The sequence below is a fragment of the Fukomys damarensis genome, unplaced genomic scaffold (genome assembly GCF_012274545.1).
Source record: "Fukomys damarensis isolate Sample0158 unplaced genomic scaffold, DMR_v1.0_HiC HiC_scaffold_31, whole genome shotgun sequence".
Lineage (NCBI taxonomy): Eukaryota > Metazoa > Chordata > Mammalia > Rodentia > Bathyergidae > Fukomys > Fukomys damarensis.
In genome coordinates this window covers 30,559,311-30,575,114 of record NW_022900943.1, presented here as the reverse complement: position 1 = coordinate 30,575,114, position 15,804 = coordinate 30,559,311, and the positions used below count along the sequence as shown (strand labels likewise).

At 46.0% G+C, this 15,804-nt stretch overlaps 1 protein-coding gene and 1 non-coding gene across 2 annotated transcripts in view; both read right to left on the bottom strand.

Moving 5' to 3' along the window:
• Positions 1–56: 56 nt before the first annotated feature.
• Positions 57–128, bottom strand: Trnap-ugg. The gene has a single exon. It is a non-coding gene; the product is annotated as a tRNA-Pro (tRNA).
• Positions 129–5,666: 5,538 nt separating this feature from the next.
• The window catches only part of Trim7 (tripartite motif containing 7), a 13,702-nt gene continuing 3,564 nt past the window's right edge, over positions 5,667–15,804 (bottom strand). The window contains exons 3-8 of the mRNA XM_010610526.2: positions 15,082–15,177; positions 11,986–12,216; positions 10,702–10,724; positions 9,921–10,036; positions 9,383–9,418; positions 5,667–7,539 (exon numbers count right to left, since the gene is read on the bottom strand). Coding sequence (XP_010608828.1) covers positions 7,028–7,539; positions 9,383–9,418; positions 9,921–10,036; positions 10,702–10,724; positions 11,986–12,216; positions 15,082–15,177 — 1,014 coding nt within the window. The 3' untranslated portion in view covers positions 5,667–7,027. The remainder of the gene's footprint in view (positions 7,540–9,382; positions 9,419–9,920; positions 10,037–10,701; positions 10,725–11,985; positions 12,217–15,081; positions 15,178–15,804) is intronic.

Here is a 15,804-nt window from a genome sequence, read left to right as displayed (position 1 = left end):
AGAGAGAGAGAGAGAGAGAGAGAGAGAGAGAGAGAGAGAGAGAGAAAAGGAAGTGTGGGCTCGTCCGGGATTTGAACCCGGGACCTCTCGCACCCAAAGCGAGAATCATACCCCTAGACCAACGAGCCAGCTAGTCACAGGGGTTCTGTTCACCTGCTATCTGATTGGAAAATGGATCATTCACTTGTTTTATTGCTGCCCTTCGGGGTTCAAAGTCTTGCCCCAAACTACTTCTCCTCAACCTTGCGTCTTCGCTCACTAAGCAACCGATTTTGACGCAGCGAAGTGCTCAGTGTTCCTCGGTCCCTCCGAGCTGTTGGGCAGTGGGCAGGGAGACCATCGTCCCTCTGGAGAGCGTGATCGAGGGCTGGATCCGAGGTTCGGGTGGGGCACAGAGGCTGGGGGAGCCGGAGGGCTCAGAGGAGGGAGCGGCACGCGGAGGGGACACAAGCGAGCTGGGCTGTGAGCCACAGCGACGTGTCTCCCTTACCGGGTGCCCGGTAAAGGAATGGAAGATCTTTATCGTTTCATGAAAATATAGGAAGCAGTACATACTTACTTGCAAAATGTTCAGAGAGTGTAGGAAAGGATCGGAGCCCCGGCCTAGAGGTGACTGGCAGCATTAGGAGGGCCAAGCCAAGGACCGAGCCCCTCTGCTCCATGCTGCCCTCTGCCTTGCTCAGGTTCTGGTTTCTCCCAAAGGAGTTTAATTGCACTGGACTACTTAATAGGAGAAGATAGTAATTCAGGTCCCAGGCATTAAATTCGCGATATTTCATTCAGAGGTGGGCCGCCGGTTTATTTTTGTGTCACCAGCGCAGCAATTTCCTACACCTATGGCTGTTACAAAGCTGTGTGGATCATATTAACAACAAACTGATTCTCGACAGGAGGCATGGAAAACATACCCTGGAGAAAGGACAGTCTTTTCAATAGTGATAGGGAAACTGCATAGCCATATGCAAAAGAATTAAACTAGGTTCCTATCTCACCAGTTACAAAAATCAACTCCAAAAGGATTAGAGATTTAAACACAATGCCTCAAATTATGAAACTACTAGACAAAAGCACAGGGGAAATGCTTCATGACATTGGTCTACCCAAGGACCTCAGAAGCACAGCAACAAAAACAAAAATAAACTCGGGATTACATCAAACCGAAAATCTGCACAGCAAAGGAAACCATCAACAGAGAGACTGGACTACAGAATGAAAAAATATTTTTAAACTATGCATTCGACAATGGATTAATGTCCAGAAACATAAGAAATTTAAAAGCTGGAAGTGTAAATAAGGACTAAAAGGTATAACAGATAATGTGAAATAGGAAGGAAAATGCAAAGCAGAAGTGGAAGTGGGAGGGGTGGGGGAAAAGAAAGGGGAACGGAATTAATATGCGAAAAAGAAAAAGCGGAAACAACGTCTTGTAGATAGAGAGGGACAGAGGGGTTGAAGGGAGGGCAGGGGAATGGGGAAAAACTAAGAACCAAGATGGATTATGTAAACGTGAAAATTTCCAATGATGAATGTCATATTATATACCTTAAAATACCAAGAAAATAAATTAATAAAGAAAAGAAACTCAAACACCTCAGCAGCAAAAAAAAAAAAAAAGCCAATTAAAAAGAACTAAAATGACAAATATCATCAGGGAAATGTAAATCAAACCACACTGTCCTCCCAGAGTCCCACATTCAGAGGTGGGGCCTGGTCTGAGGAGGCAGGTCACTGGGGTCGTGACTTGGAAGGGCGTATTCTTGTCCTTGGCTCCTTCTCTCTCTCCCTCCCTCCCTCTGCTTTCTGCTTCCTAGCTGCCATGGGTTAAACAACCTCCCTCCTCCAGTCCCTTCCACCATGTCTTTTCTGCCTTGGAGCTAACTGACCATGGACTTAATTCACTAATATTAAGCCAAAATAAACCTTTCCTCCTTTAAATTGTGGTATCAGGATTTTTGTTCCAGCAAAGGGAAAGTGACTAATGCAACACATTTTGAGTCATCCCATTGTATCCCATAAGTATGTGCAATTATTGCCAGTCATAATGATGCTCACCTGTAATCAAAGCCCTGGGAGGCTGAAGCAGAAGGATCTCAAGTTTGAGCCCAATTGGGCAACTTAGCAACTCAGCAAGACCCTGTCTCATAATAAAAAAGTGAAGAGTGTGACAGATCTGGGTTCAATTTCCAGTACTACAAAAAAGAAGAGAGGTATGTACAGTTATTACGTATCAATAGAAAAATAATAAATAAGGCATTATGGGAGAGTGATGGTTAGCTAATTTTTCTCTTCTCACTTTTGCAGAGCTTGCTCAGCTGCTGTCTGCTGACCTCTGAATTCGATCCTTCTCTCTGATTCTTCAAAGTGTAGCTTTCTATCTACTTTGTCAGTCTGGCTTCAGTTCTTAGCTTTTCACTCTTCCCACCAACATCCTAAGTGAACCTGTAACCAGCTTCCTCCTGTGCTGTGATCTGGGTCCTTATTTTGGAGCAACAAAGTTTGAAGCCAACAAAACAGCAAGCAGCAAACAGTGGGAATGACCAAATGTGTGTTTACTTGAAAGAATAAAAAGGAAAAGCTCCTTGCTTATCCAGAAGGGTTTCCATAAGGCAAACAATGTGGATATCGAAGTCCATTGACCTTTTATATAGTTTTTGGTATAGGTGACTGTGACAAGATGCAAGGATGGCTGCTGGTAGGCCTTTGGATGTCCTACAGGCAGCTGTTTTGATTGTGTTTCACTTCCTCCAGGGCTTCTTGAATTTGTTTTGTATTGTTTGGTTTGGTACGTGGGATCCTTGCACTTATGAGGCAAGGCCCTCGAATTTGTTTATGGATCTTCCCTTTGTCCCTTACATTCCATTACACCCTCATAGTTCATTTAAATTATTTGGGCCCTTTGTCAACATAAGTCCTGACTTTTAGTTTATGCGGTTAACTACTCAGGACTTGTGTCCTATCTGCCTAACTTCCTCTATCTCCTGACTTCAAACCAACCCAAAAGACACACATCAGCTAACCCTTCCTCCCCCTACCCTCACCCCTCAGGGATGTGAGCCTTTGAACTTTCCTCCTAGAGCCTCACCAGACCAGCCCTAGAAGACTTTTGTACTCAGCCGCCATTTCCTGGGTACAGCTGTCCCACCCAGACCTGAATCCTCTGGAATGCAAGGCCTGAGGTTCATTCACTAGTTCAACTGTTACGGGGGACAGCCTGCCTGGCTGTATGTGTCTGTCTGTCTGTCTGTCTGTCTATCTCTCTATCTCTTTCTGTCTGTCTCTCTGTCTCTGTTTGTCACACACACACACACACACACACACACACACACACACACACACACACACACACACGGCTAGAAGTTGGTCCTGGAGATCCGGCTTCTACAGTAAGGTCACCTTCCTTTGGGGACAGGTACTGTGTGGTCAGAGTCCGAGGCTCAAAGAGTCCGAGGCACACAGGTTCCCGGACCTATCTCTGTGTTCCTGGTCTGCCCGGGGAAGAGTCCTATCCACCTCGACCAGAAGTCTTGGCCCTTTGAGTCAGTTGGGGCTCGAGGAAAGGGGAGAGGTGCCCTGCAGCCAGCTTCTTCCACCTTCGATCCCGCGGGTCTTTTAGTCCAGGCGCACTGGGCTGGATCCTGTGTACTGAACCCAGAGCTACAAACCCACAGGGCTCCGCGCTCCTCCTCCGGTGTGGAAGGGGAGGCTCAGGACCACCTCTCCATCGTTCCCAGAGGGTCTGGGCTCCTCCTGCGCACCCACTACCAAGGGAAAAAGCAACAGGTAAAGAAAGAAACGTAAACAGAAAGAAGGAACTGCTCCAGAGACTTGCCTCCCAGCAAAGAAACATTTTTGTTCACTGTTTGTTTAAAGGAGTGAAAGCAAATGTGACAAGGTTGTGATCTTTGCGCCCCGCCCCCCCGTGTCAGGAATCTGGACTTTTGCTTGCACTTTTTTTTGTTTGCTTGTTTTGTATGCACAAATTCTTGGGGAGGAAAAGCAGATGTTACAACTTGGAGGGCAGCAGGAGGGAGGCTGGGACACCCACCACCATCCTGGAGCGGGGAGAAGGGGCACTGAGGGTCGTGGTCTCCCAGAAAAGGCAAGGATGTGGTATCGAGCTGAGAAGAAATGATGAATTGCGAGGGCAACGGAAGGATGCATCTATCATTTTTTCAACCTTTCGGATAAAGCAAAAAGACTATAAGGCCCCAGTGAGATTTGAACTCTCGACCCCTTGTTTACATCGGATAAAGCAAAATGACTACAAGGCCCCAGTGAGATTTGAACTCACATCCCCTGGCTTAGGCTTATAAAACCAGAGCTCTAACCCCTGAGCTAAGGAGCCAAACACAGCAAAAAGTTCTGCTGGCAAATAGTTGTTGCCACCTTCAGAGCACAGCCACAGACTGTCGGATTAAACAGCTGGCTGATGTTGGAGCAGAGCCCAGGTCTTCCCACCAATCTCCAGCTCATTCAGGCTGAGAAGGAAGGGGTGGGGGTCAGAAGGTCGAGGTGTGTGCAGGATGTTGGCCTAGGTCCACAGTCCCCCAGTCCCTGCCCAGTTAGAAGAAGACAATACTTACGACACATCTTGACCCTCAGGAAGCTGGTCTGTCAGGGCCCTCAAGGGGCCCACCAGGTGGAGAGGTCAAGGAAAGAAGTGGGGGCCCAGATGAGGGACAGGGCGTAGAGTCTGGTGGGGCTGGAGAAACCTGTGATAGTGGCTGTAGGTCATAGACAGCTTGGTCCCAACACACCCAGTGGTCCCAAAAGTTCAGGTGGCTTGAGTCACTTAGTGGGCAAGCCTGAGGTAGGCCTTTGAGTGCCCTTTATCTGAATTCTGAAGAGTCTTTGAGGACCTGGTGGCAAAGTCCTGGGTTCTTCCAGATCTGAAACTCATGGGTGGGGTAAGCAGGACCAGTTGGGCCAGTTATTACCCTCATATCTTATGATACCCAAAGGATGGAAGGGGGAAAGCACACATTCACATTAGCACTGTGTCATTCAAGTCCTGTGACCTAGTCACCCTTGTGTACAAGAAAGAACATTTCCTCCCCTTTAAATGTAGTTGTTACAGTGATGTTTCTTCCTGTACACAGATGTCTGTAATTACTCTGCAAGCACATGTTCTCACAAAGGGAATTGTGCCTCGGCCTCCCAAATGCTGGGATCACAGCTGTACACTGCCACGCCCAGATGACATGGTACTAGGGATTCCATCTAAAATGTCTCCCTTGGCCAATCCCAGCACCTGGGAGGCTGAGGCAGGAGAGTTGTCATGAGTTGAAGGGCAGCCTGAACTACAGCACAAAACCCTTTCTCAAAAATAAACAAATAAAAAAACTAAAATGTCTCCCAAAAGGTATTCAAAGGTAGAGCTTTAGGAAAGTGGTTAGAATGGGGGGGGTGCTATATTCACCAGTGGATTCATGGCTGAATGTGATGTTAGGTAGAAACTGGTTGGAGATAGGCCCTAGGGCCATGACCTGGAGAGTGAGTTCCCGGCCTGTGCTTCTCCCTTCTCTCTCTGCTTCCTGTCTGAAATGACCTGAGCAATTTTTCTTCACCAGACACTTCCACCATGTGGTATCTGTTTTGGAGCCAGCCAAATATAGACTGAACCCACTGAAATTTTAGGTCGAAATAAACTTCTCCTTTAAGTTGTGGTTGTCAAGTATTTTGTCCCAGTGATGGGAAAGTAACTAATACAGTTAGCTAATATTTAACAACAAATCAATAATAGGATATGACCAGTTGACTTAAATCTATTTGCAACACTTAAACCCTACGCACCTACTCAGAAATGCCCTGTCTGAAATCCACATGCTCTTCACCCCAAATGTTAGGTATAAATACATGCATCCATATTTCTCATATACACAAACATCAATGCTTAGTTATTATTAGTAGAAATCCTTGCTCAGACTTGTCCTTCTGTAAACAGACCAAAAAAGATGAGAACAGGTCAAGCCATCTGTAGAAATGAGCTCACAATTTGTATATCCATCTCCCTATGGCCCTTCCCACAGGTGCAATAAGCAGAGTACAGCCCACAATCTCCTTCCCAGAATCCCAGAATCCAAAAGCTGGGGAACAATCAGCCAGGAGGATAATGCTTGCTGAATACCCCCCTGGGCACAGGCTGAGCAGGCTTTGGCACACAATATTCTATTGTGCATTCATTTGGCAAGTTCCAAAAAGTCTATGGGGAGCATGTTTCGCTTCTGTGCATTTCTATGCTAGTGCTAGTTGCATGTGTAAAAGTATCTGTATTGATATGTGTTTCAACATTCTAGGACCTTTGATCTCCTCACCCAGAGGAACCTCTGCCCTGATGCTGGAAAACAGGTTAGGTATCTGTGAAAACACACATCGGTTGCTTTGTGGTCAAGAATGCACAAATCCCTCCGCATTATCAGGCTAAGGGGTGTTGGAGAGTAGTGAGGCCCATAGTACAACAGTCGTCACCTTCTCCTTCATGCTTGGGTCAACGATCTCCTTCTAGTTCTAACCGGACTGAACTCTTGAGCTGGGAAGACAATGCTCTTTCCTCAGTAGATGGTTAGGCCAGCTAGAGCCAGAGGTCTCGTGACCTCTCAAGGCAGAGCTGGCAAGAAGATAAATTGATAATGAACATGGTTGGCTCAGGGTCAAACCTGCCTCTTGCATCAGGATCACTGCGTAGCATTGTTCCATGGAACCACAGCCCTTTCTAAATCAGGGCAGAAAATTTCATGTGATAGGAAGCACCCATGCCAACAACTGGGATTTTGTCCTCACAGACATCCACATCTTCACAATTAAAGCCAAGTTTATATGACCATCAATAGGAGGGAAAAGGCCCCAAGGGTCCAAGGCATCTCTTCCCAGTTGTGCACAGAGGCCTTTTCCACAGTCAATCAACGCTTCGTGCCTCCCACGTTGTGCTCTGTGAGGCAGCCTGGAGCAGAAGTGTGGAGGCAGGCCCAAAACTGAGATTAGACTCCCAAGAGAGGCATTCACTCTCCTCCTGGGAAGCTGTCCTTCCTCAAGGCCAGATTCGCAAGTAAGTGCCCGTGGAGCAGACAGAAAAAAGGGGGAACACACGCTCTTGGAAGTTGACTCGGAAAGTGTAGAGGTGGCGCATGTCCTCTACAGCGTAAAAAGACACAGCTCCCACCTCCAGGTCCAGGGCCACCCGCACTCGTGACAGGTGCCCACAGCTGAGGGCCGTCCGCTCAGGACTGGTGACGGCCCAGTACTGCCCGTTGTTGAGCTGCAGTGCCCAGACACCTTCATCTGGGGTGAAAGGCGTGAGGCCCTTGCGGCGCACACTCTCACGGGCTACACCGAAGGCCCAGCCATCTTTTGAGCCCACTTCCACCTCCCAGTGGTGACGCCCAGAGGAGAAACCACAAGATCCCAGGACACGAGTGTTGGTATCAAAGCGGCGAGGGTGACTGGGCAGATCCTGAGCCCGCAGTCCAAGGCGCACACTCTTAAGGTCCAAAGAGAGGATAAGGCGAGGGTTGGCTGTGTCGGGGTCCAAGGTGAGCTCCGCTGTAGAGCAGAACAAAGGAAAGATGCCCTTACAACAGTTCTTTCCAAAGCCCCTCTGCTCTCATACTCTCTTCCTTACAAACCTGTCTTCCCTTCCTTGAAGAATCCTTCCAGTGCCAATGGCCAAACAATCCTCCGCCCTCTGCCTTTCAGGTATTTCACTGCCCCACACCCCCACTCAAAAAGTGCTTTCTGAAATCAAACAAATGCAATGTGTGAGTCTGAATTGGACCCTAACACAAGCTGATCAACATGTCCAATTTCAAAGACAGCAAAATTTGAGCACTAAATATTGGAAGGAATCATTTTCTAGGTGTGACGATGGTATTGCAGTTATGTTTTATGAAAGTCTTACTTCTTTAGCGATAACATACTGAGATTTACATGGAAATACCTGTAATTTGCTTTATCATTCTTTTTTTTGTTTTTTTGGACTGGGAATCCAACTGGACTTTGTACTTGAGAGGCAGGCAGCAAAACACTGAGCTAAATCCCCGGTTCCACTTTAAAATAATTCAGTGGCAAGAAGCTGGTACGATGTGTATGAAAAATATTAGCCAGAAATCGATAATTGCTGTATATGATAACTACGCATTTGCTATATTCTTTTCTCTACCTTAGAGTATGTTTCAAAATCTCCATAATAAAGAGTTAAAATATATACCCTTGTAAGCAAGACTATTTTTCAGACACTGTTCTGGGCCTTGGAAATACCATAGAGAACAGTTGAGTATCCTTAATCTGTTGACACTACCTTCCTAGCAAAGGGAAACAAGCAATTAATGATAAACACAAAATAAGAAGGATCAGAAGAGCAGATTCTAATTTCAACTACCATGGCCAAGGAAAGCCTCACTAGAATGGTGTTTTGGGTTTTTTTTTGTTGTTGTTTGTTTGTTTGTTTTGTTTTTTTGAGACAGGGTCTCACTATGTAGTTGATTCTGACCTGGAACTCACTATGTAGCCCAGGCTGGTCTGGAACTCATAGCAATCCTCCTGCCTCAGCCTCCCGAGTGCTGGGATTACAGGCGTGCGCCACCACGCCGGGCCTAGAATGGTGTTTTTAAGCAAAGAGACAAAGAGGATGAGGAATCCAGTCAAGCCGATGTTTAGGGAAACATGTTCCAGGCTGAAGGGCAGAATGCCATGCAAAGACCCTGGGTGCATATTTGGTGCATTCTGGCAGCAGCAGGGAGGATGAGCGGCTGCAGGGTGAGCGGGAGGAGAGAACGCAGGGCAGCCAGATCCTCTGGGGCCATGAAGGCCATTGTGAGGTTTCCTGGATGAATGCGAAGAGCTCATCCCAGGGTGCTGAGCAAAGGAGAGACTCAGTTCCACTAAACGGGGTTACATCTTACCTATGCGTACTGCGACTTAGCTCAGTCTCCCACAGGAGTACTACATGCCCTCTCTCCCCTCTGGTGTTAGAGTCCACACACTCTAGAGCTCTCAGTCATAATGCCCATCTTCCTTCCTGACTACCATCTTGCCTGCTCCCTCTGTCCCCTGGTACATCACCCCCATATGCAGGAGAGGTTTCTATCTTAATGTGGAGACAGAAGAGAAAGACCATGTAGGTGACTGACAAGCCTTCGCTAATCTAAGTAACCTGAGGCCACAACACTCCCATCCGCACCTGATCAATCCACAGCTTATAGGGCAACAGGTACCACTAACAACCGAGAGGGTCAAAACTGCCAAGGTGAGGACGGGGAGGGACTGGAATGGCAAATCCACTGAGGCAGGTTGGCAGGAGGAACCAACTGTGCGCAAAACCCAGAAACAGTCAAGAGCAGGGGGGTGAGTTCTCCGCTGTACTCACTATCACAACCACCATCCATACCTTTCTCCTCTTTCTCCATCTCCCCCTGAAGGTCCTCTGAGGAGGAGAAACAAAACAAAGTATGCATGAGCAACATGGGAGACTGTCTGGCAACAATATCCACTCTTCCAACCTTTATAACTCATCTGACTCACTCATTCCATAGTTACTCCGAAGTATCACCAAGAGTTGGTGCAGAGGCACAGAGCCGAGCATGGGGTTAGGGAGTCAACAGGGAACAGACTCCTGAGTATCATAGTTCTCCCTTTTCTAACTTCTCTTTCCTTTGCCCAGAGCTAGTCTGAGGTAAGATCTCCCTTCTCTGTCCACAGTGCCGCTCCTCCTTGTATGTCCCCATAGAAAGCCTGACGCCCTGGGAGAACCCACAAATAGATTTGCTCCTACTGCCTTTCTCCACCACCCTGACCCTGACACCCCATCCCCAGCTCCTATTCCCTCACATGGGCTCTGGGAAGGCACCCCCCCAGGATCTCCGAACTTCCAGAAACACACCACTATCACACACACTGAGTGAACCAGCTCATACCCAAGCCCTTACCTTTGAACTTCTTCAGCAGTCCTTTTAAGATGAAGGTCTTGAGAGAGATATTCCAGACTTTATTCTTCATCTCAGAGGAGACTGTGGTTGGCTTTGGAGCAGGAACATTGCTGCATCTGCACAACAGAGACTCTTAGAAAACCATGAGAACATCATTCCCCTACTACTGGGCCATGACGATTACCACAGTGCTATTGTTTCAGTGCCCCCTACAGGTATGTGTTCGAGGCTTGGCTGTCAGCCCACCATGGTACTATGGGGACGTGGTGTAACTTTTAGAAGATAGGTCTTTTGGGAAGAATTTAGATAACTGGCAGTGTGTCCTTGCAGGAGATACTAGAACTCTGGTCTCTCCTTTCTTTTCTTTTTTTGTTTCCCAGCTGTTTCCTCCACCACACACTCTCACAATATGTTATCTGGCCACTGGCTCAAATACAATAGGGCCAAGCAATCATGAACTAAAACCTCTGAAACCATGAGCCCAAATAAACCTTTCTTTCTTTTAAATGAATTATTTTAGATTATTTTGTCACAGTAATGCAAAGCTAACTAACACAGATGGTGAGATCCTCTTGGCAGAAAGTGGTGAAAAAGGGCAAGGAGAATCACACCCTGTGCAGGAAATACAGCCTGGCAAGTGGGCATTTGTCTCAGAAGTTACCCAAATAAATGTGTGGGTTGGAGGATCCAGAAGAGAGAGATACAGAAGGGGATAAAAAGAGAGAGCTCAATTTAAAAGAGCCAGAGTAGAAAGACCCAAGGAACTGTTAAATTCACTCACTTGCTTAGTGCATTCTTGAATTCCTAGGGGTTGGGAAATGGAAGAAAAACACAGTCAGCATCAGGTGATCGCCATTCATCTCTGAGAAAAGAAAACTCACCCCTCACCCCGCCTTCAAGAAAATAAACAATAAGAGAGCAATAAGCAAGTATACTATGCTCACTGCCCACATGAAGGGCCTACCAAGGGACAACAGCTTCCAGTATGGCTGGCTGCTGGGTGACCCTTTAAATCCTTATCGCAGCTCTGAGAAATTTTTATTTTTTATAGAATTATGAGTGGAGCCCTCTGGCAGTACCTAATGTTTACCTCTGCTATTGAAATAATCAGAAACAAATCATAGATCTAACACAATGATGAGTCACTTGGACCAGTGTCTTTCTCTTTGCCCAGTACTGAGGATTGAACCTGTTACCATGCACATATTAGGCAAGTATTCTACCACTGAATTATAACCTATCCCTTTTTATTTTTTATTTTGAGACAAGGTCTTGCTAAATTGCCCCAGCTATCTTCAAACCCTCTCCACCATTCTACCTTAATCCCCTATCCCCAACCCTCAGTGGAAACCAGTATCTGGGATTACAAGTATATGCCACCATACCCAGCTGAATGACTGTCCTTGACCTATTTGTGGTTTATGAAGTTTATCTAGTGGGTTATAACTGTTTTTCAAAAATGGAATTTAAAAACATCAAAGTGCAAGCCGGGTGTGGTGGCACAGGCCTGTAATCCCAGCACTCGGGAGGCTGAGGCAGGAGGAACACTGTGAGTTCGAGACCAGCCTGGGCTACATAGTGAGTTCCAGGTCAGACTCAACTACGTAGTGAGACCCTGTCTCAAAAAAACAAAACCAAAAAAAAACAAACAACAGCAACAAAAAAATCAAAGTGCATTACATTTGACAACAGTAATATTTTCTGAGGCTTTTGTCTCAAATATATCGCATGCAATGCAAGACATATTACTGTGGCTCACAGCCAAGAAAGTTTTAAGGAGCTGGGAATGTAACCTAGTGGTATAGCAATTGTGTAGCACGTACAAGGCCCTAGGTTTGATCCATAGCACCACAAAAAAAGGAATGAAAACATTTTATCATATCCCGTCAGACTCCAACTGCAGGAGAATCAGCACCTCTCCAGGCCTTTTTGGCTTCAGATAATATGATTATACTAACTCTCAGGATTTTATCATTCTCTAGCTGCCATTCCTGTGCTTTAGAATAATTAATGTGTTGGGACGAATGACTCAGCCAAAACCCTGACTTGACTTGGCTAGACTCACCTGGAGGAAGTCAAGGTCAGGTTTTTGACCTGTCTCCTGGATCTGGCTGCTGAGCTTGGAAAGCTGAGTGATCTCACCTCCTAGCTGGGCCAGGTTCTCATTTTGCTTCTGTGTCACTTCCCAGGACAGCTCTTCTAGGCGGCCCAGGAGTCGACCCTCCTGTTCCACCAGGAAGGCCCGCAGTGCCTGGAACTCTGCCCCAACCTTCTCTCTCTCTGCTGCCATCTGCTTCTGTCCCAAGAGAAGTTGGAGAGATGAAAAGAACTGAGCATCAAGACATAAAATTTGGATAGGAGCCTCTGAGTTGTTCCACATGGCAGGGTTCCATCCCCCTCACTTCTTCAGTGACCAGAGGCTCATCAACCTTGTCTTCCTCTGCTACAGACATGCCTGGGTGTCTCTTTTGATTTGAGTTGTAACACTTAAACTAGGGCAACTTTAAACTCCCCAGAACTACCTCAAACTGTAGTTGTCTGATCTGAAAAATGAGCAGGATAAGTCAGTGGCTTTTGGGGCCACCATAAGCATTAAAGTTAAATTGCATTTCGTCTTTCCCAAAACATCTATTTTATCACCCTTAAACTTCACTATTTATATTACTTCTTTTTGAAAAGCACATTTAGCAATTTAGTGGTAATACATTTTCAAAATACAAAACTTGGGAATTGCAGGAATGAAGGAATTAAAACATGACACCAGCAGCCAGAGGTAATAGGCTACTCATGAAAGCCTACATGAGAATATGCTGTGTGCAAGCTTGATAGTCTGTTCTTCCGATGGACCTAATACACAAACATTTTCACTCCTGTGTTTCTAGATACAGACCCCTTCCTGATCTCCTGATTTTTTACATGGTCAAACATAAGGCACTCTTCCTGATAATGAGCATGGCTTCTCACAAAAACAAGAATTCAGTTCCACCAAGCAAGCTCAATCGTCAAAGTTGCTTTCCCCTGAAAACTCTAGGGAAGAGGAAGACATGGCTTGAGGAGTAGATCGTGGGGTGAGGAGGGCATGGTGTTGAGGTCAGGAGACTGGACACAGATCTCGGTTCCCTACCCTTCTCACAATGCCCTACCTTACCTGCATCATCAGACACTGGACAGACAGCAGCTGTGCAGAGCACTTTATAGGTATTAACTCCCTCACCCTGAGAACTCAAGGGAGGAAGTACAATTCTCATTCTGCTTTGCAGGTGAGGGAACAGAGGCAGAAGGACTTATCTGTAAATAAGTGAAAAGCCAGAATTCCAACCCAGAGTCTGACCCCAGAGGCTGAACTGTTGACAACTACATTGTGCTGCCTCCCATGGAAAGACAAAAGTGATGGTGTTTACCAAAATCTCTTGGGTTTGAATATGCCCCCCAAAGGTTCATGTGTTGGGAAAATTAAGACACACATACATATGTTAGTGGTATTTGGAAGTGGGAACTTCCTTTGGAAGGTAATGAGGATTATATGAGGGTGGGGCCTACCTGAGAGCATTAGTGGCTTTCTAAAAAGAAGTAAGCCAGGTGTGGTGGTATAGTAGTGGTACATGCCCATAATCCCAGCACTCTGCGAGGGTGAGGCAGGAGGTTTAGGAATTCAAGCCCCATCTGGGAATTTAGCAGTTTAGCACAGCCCTATTTTAAAATAAAAAGATCAACAAAAGGCTGGGGATGTAGCTCAGTTAGAAGGCAATGTATCCAGTTCCTAGCACTACCGGGGGGGGGGGAGACAGAGAGAGAGATATGACCTAAACTAGCACTCATGCCCTGTCTCATCATATCATATTCTCTGCCAAATTATGACTCAGCAAGAAGGCCCTTAGATCCTTGCAAAGTGCAGAGTTTTGGACTTTCCAGTCTGCAGAACTGGCAGCCAACTAAGCCTATGTTCTTTACAAATTGTCCAGTGTGTGGTATTGTGTTATAGCAACAGAAAACAGACTAAAAATTCTAAATCAGGGTTTCCCAACGTAGATACTACTGACATTTGTGGTCATGTAAGTCTTTGTTATGTGGCTGCTCTGTGTATTGTAGGATATTTACTAGAACCTCTGACCTCCATCGCTAAATGCCAGTAGTGCTCTTCTCCAAGTGTTGATAACCAAAAATGTTTCCAGATTACCAAATATCTCCTGAAAGGACATTTTCAGTAGAAATATTTGTTTTTAAGGGGGTATATAATTTAGGGGTAGAGAATTTGCTTAGTGTATACAACGCCCTGTGTTCCATCCCTAGAACTGGAAAAAATATTCATCTTTTCATCACATGACAATAATTGAATATCATCTCTCTTATTCCTTTAAGCAGATGTTTTATAATTATAAAGACTGTGTCAACCAGAAGGAGTAGAGTAGATGGGTTGGTGTTGGGAGAAACAGAGGTGGAATGTGTTAAACAATGTCATGGGGAGTTGGATCGGATACTGAGACCCTGCCCATATTGAGGACATCTTCTGCATTACAAATGTAAAATGGGAGCTGAACAGCTACATGCTTTATCCTTTTTCCAGCACAGGTGAGATGAAAGTCTGTAAAGGTGACCTCTTCCTTGGAGAGGGGAGTGAATGATCAGATGTAAAGGTCTAGGATGAACAATGGATGCCTTGAACTGATGTGTGGCTTCCTTATTATATTTGTTTTTTCTACTTTTTTTTTCCTTTTCTTTTTTAGACAGCATCTCTCTATGTAGTTCAGGCTGGCCTTGAACTCATGGTGATCCTCCTGCCTCAGCCTCCCAAGTGCTGGGATTACAGGTGTGTGACACCACATCTGGCTGTTTCTACTTAATGTTAATGTATATATGTTTCTCTGAAGAACTATTAATGTGTTCGATTACAGAATGTTTCCACAGTCCCTAATTGGTATGCTATGTAATATCAAAATGACTATACATCCTAATTCACTGGAATAGTGGCAGTTTAAGCCAGATGTTCTACAATGATTATTTTACCACTCCCTTTCACTTTCAAAAGCTCTGATTTGTATGATAAATTATATAGTCATCCTATATAATATGCACCCTATGACTGTCTTTCTGAAATCTGTACTGCTTTTCAGGGAGCATGTACTCTAACACCTCACATACAGCTAGCCCATACACAGCTCACCAGTAGCTCCTTGCTCTCCTTCTCTTCTGTAGACCGGAACACCTCATAGTCCTCCAGATCCTTCTTCAAGACCCTCAACCTGGAATCCAAATGCTCCTGGAGGTGAAAAGGGAGAGGAATTCCCCCATATGGGCCTTCCAATGCACAAAGAGCCATTCAGGAGAAAAAGAAGGCATTGCTCCTGCAGGATGTTGGCTAGAAGTCATCTGTGGATATTGGAATGAACATAGTCTGTTTGGGACACACTTAGGGGAAGAGGGCAAAGGCAGGATAATCCAAAGGCTTCAGAGTCTCACTTCCCCAAAAGCATCTGCCAGCAGATCTAAACTGAAACACAGGGCCTCTACAACCCAACCATCTTGCCCTCTGTCTGCCTTCCTCTCCACCTGCAGAAATCCCCTACGTGGAGGGATTAGGATGGGGCAGGGGAGGAAAGAAAGACTGTGTGCCTGAGGTCTCTGTGCACCTCTGGTGATGTTGCCCACAGCAAGGAAACAGTATGTGGGGGGGGGGCTGTTTCCCAGAATCCACCTGCTTGGCATGGCGCAGACATCTCCAGCTACTCCACTTAACCCAGGAACTACACACCTGTCTCCTAGACCTCTTGGAAAGTTGTCCACTGGGCCTTCATGAAGCGGAGCCTGAGGGAAGCCCTGCCCAGGGAAAAGGATAAGCGCGGGGACTACAGATGTGTGACTGCGACATTGACTTCTTGCTGGGGGG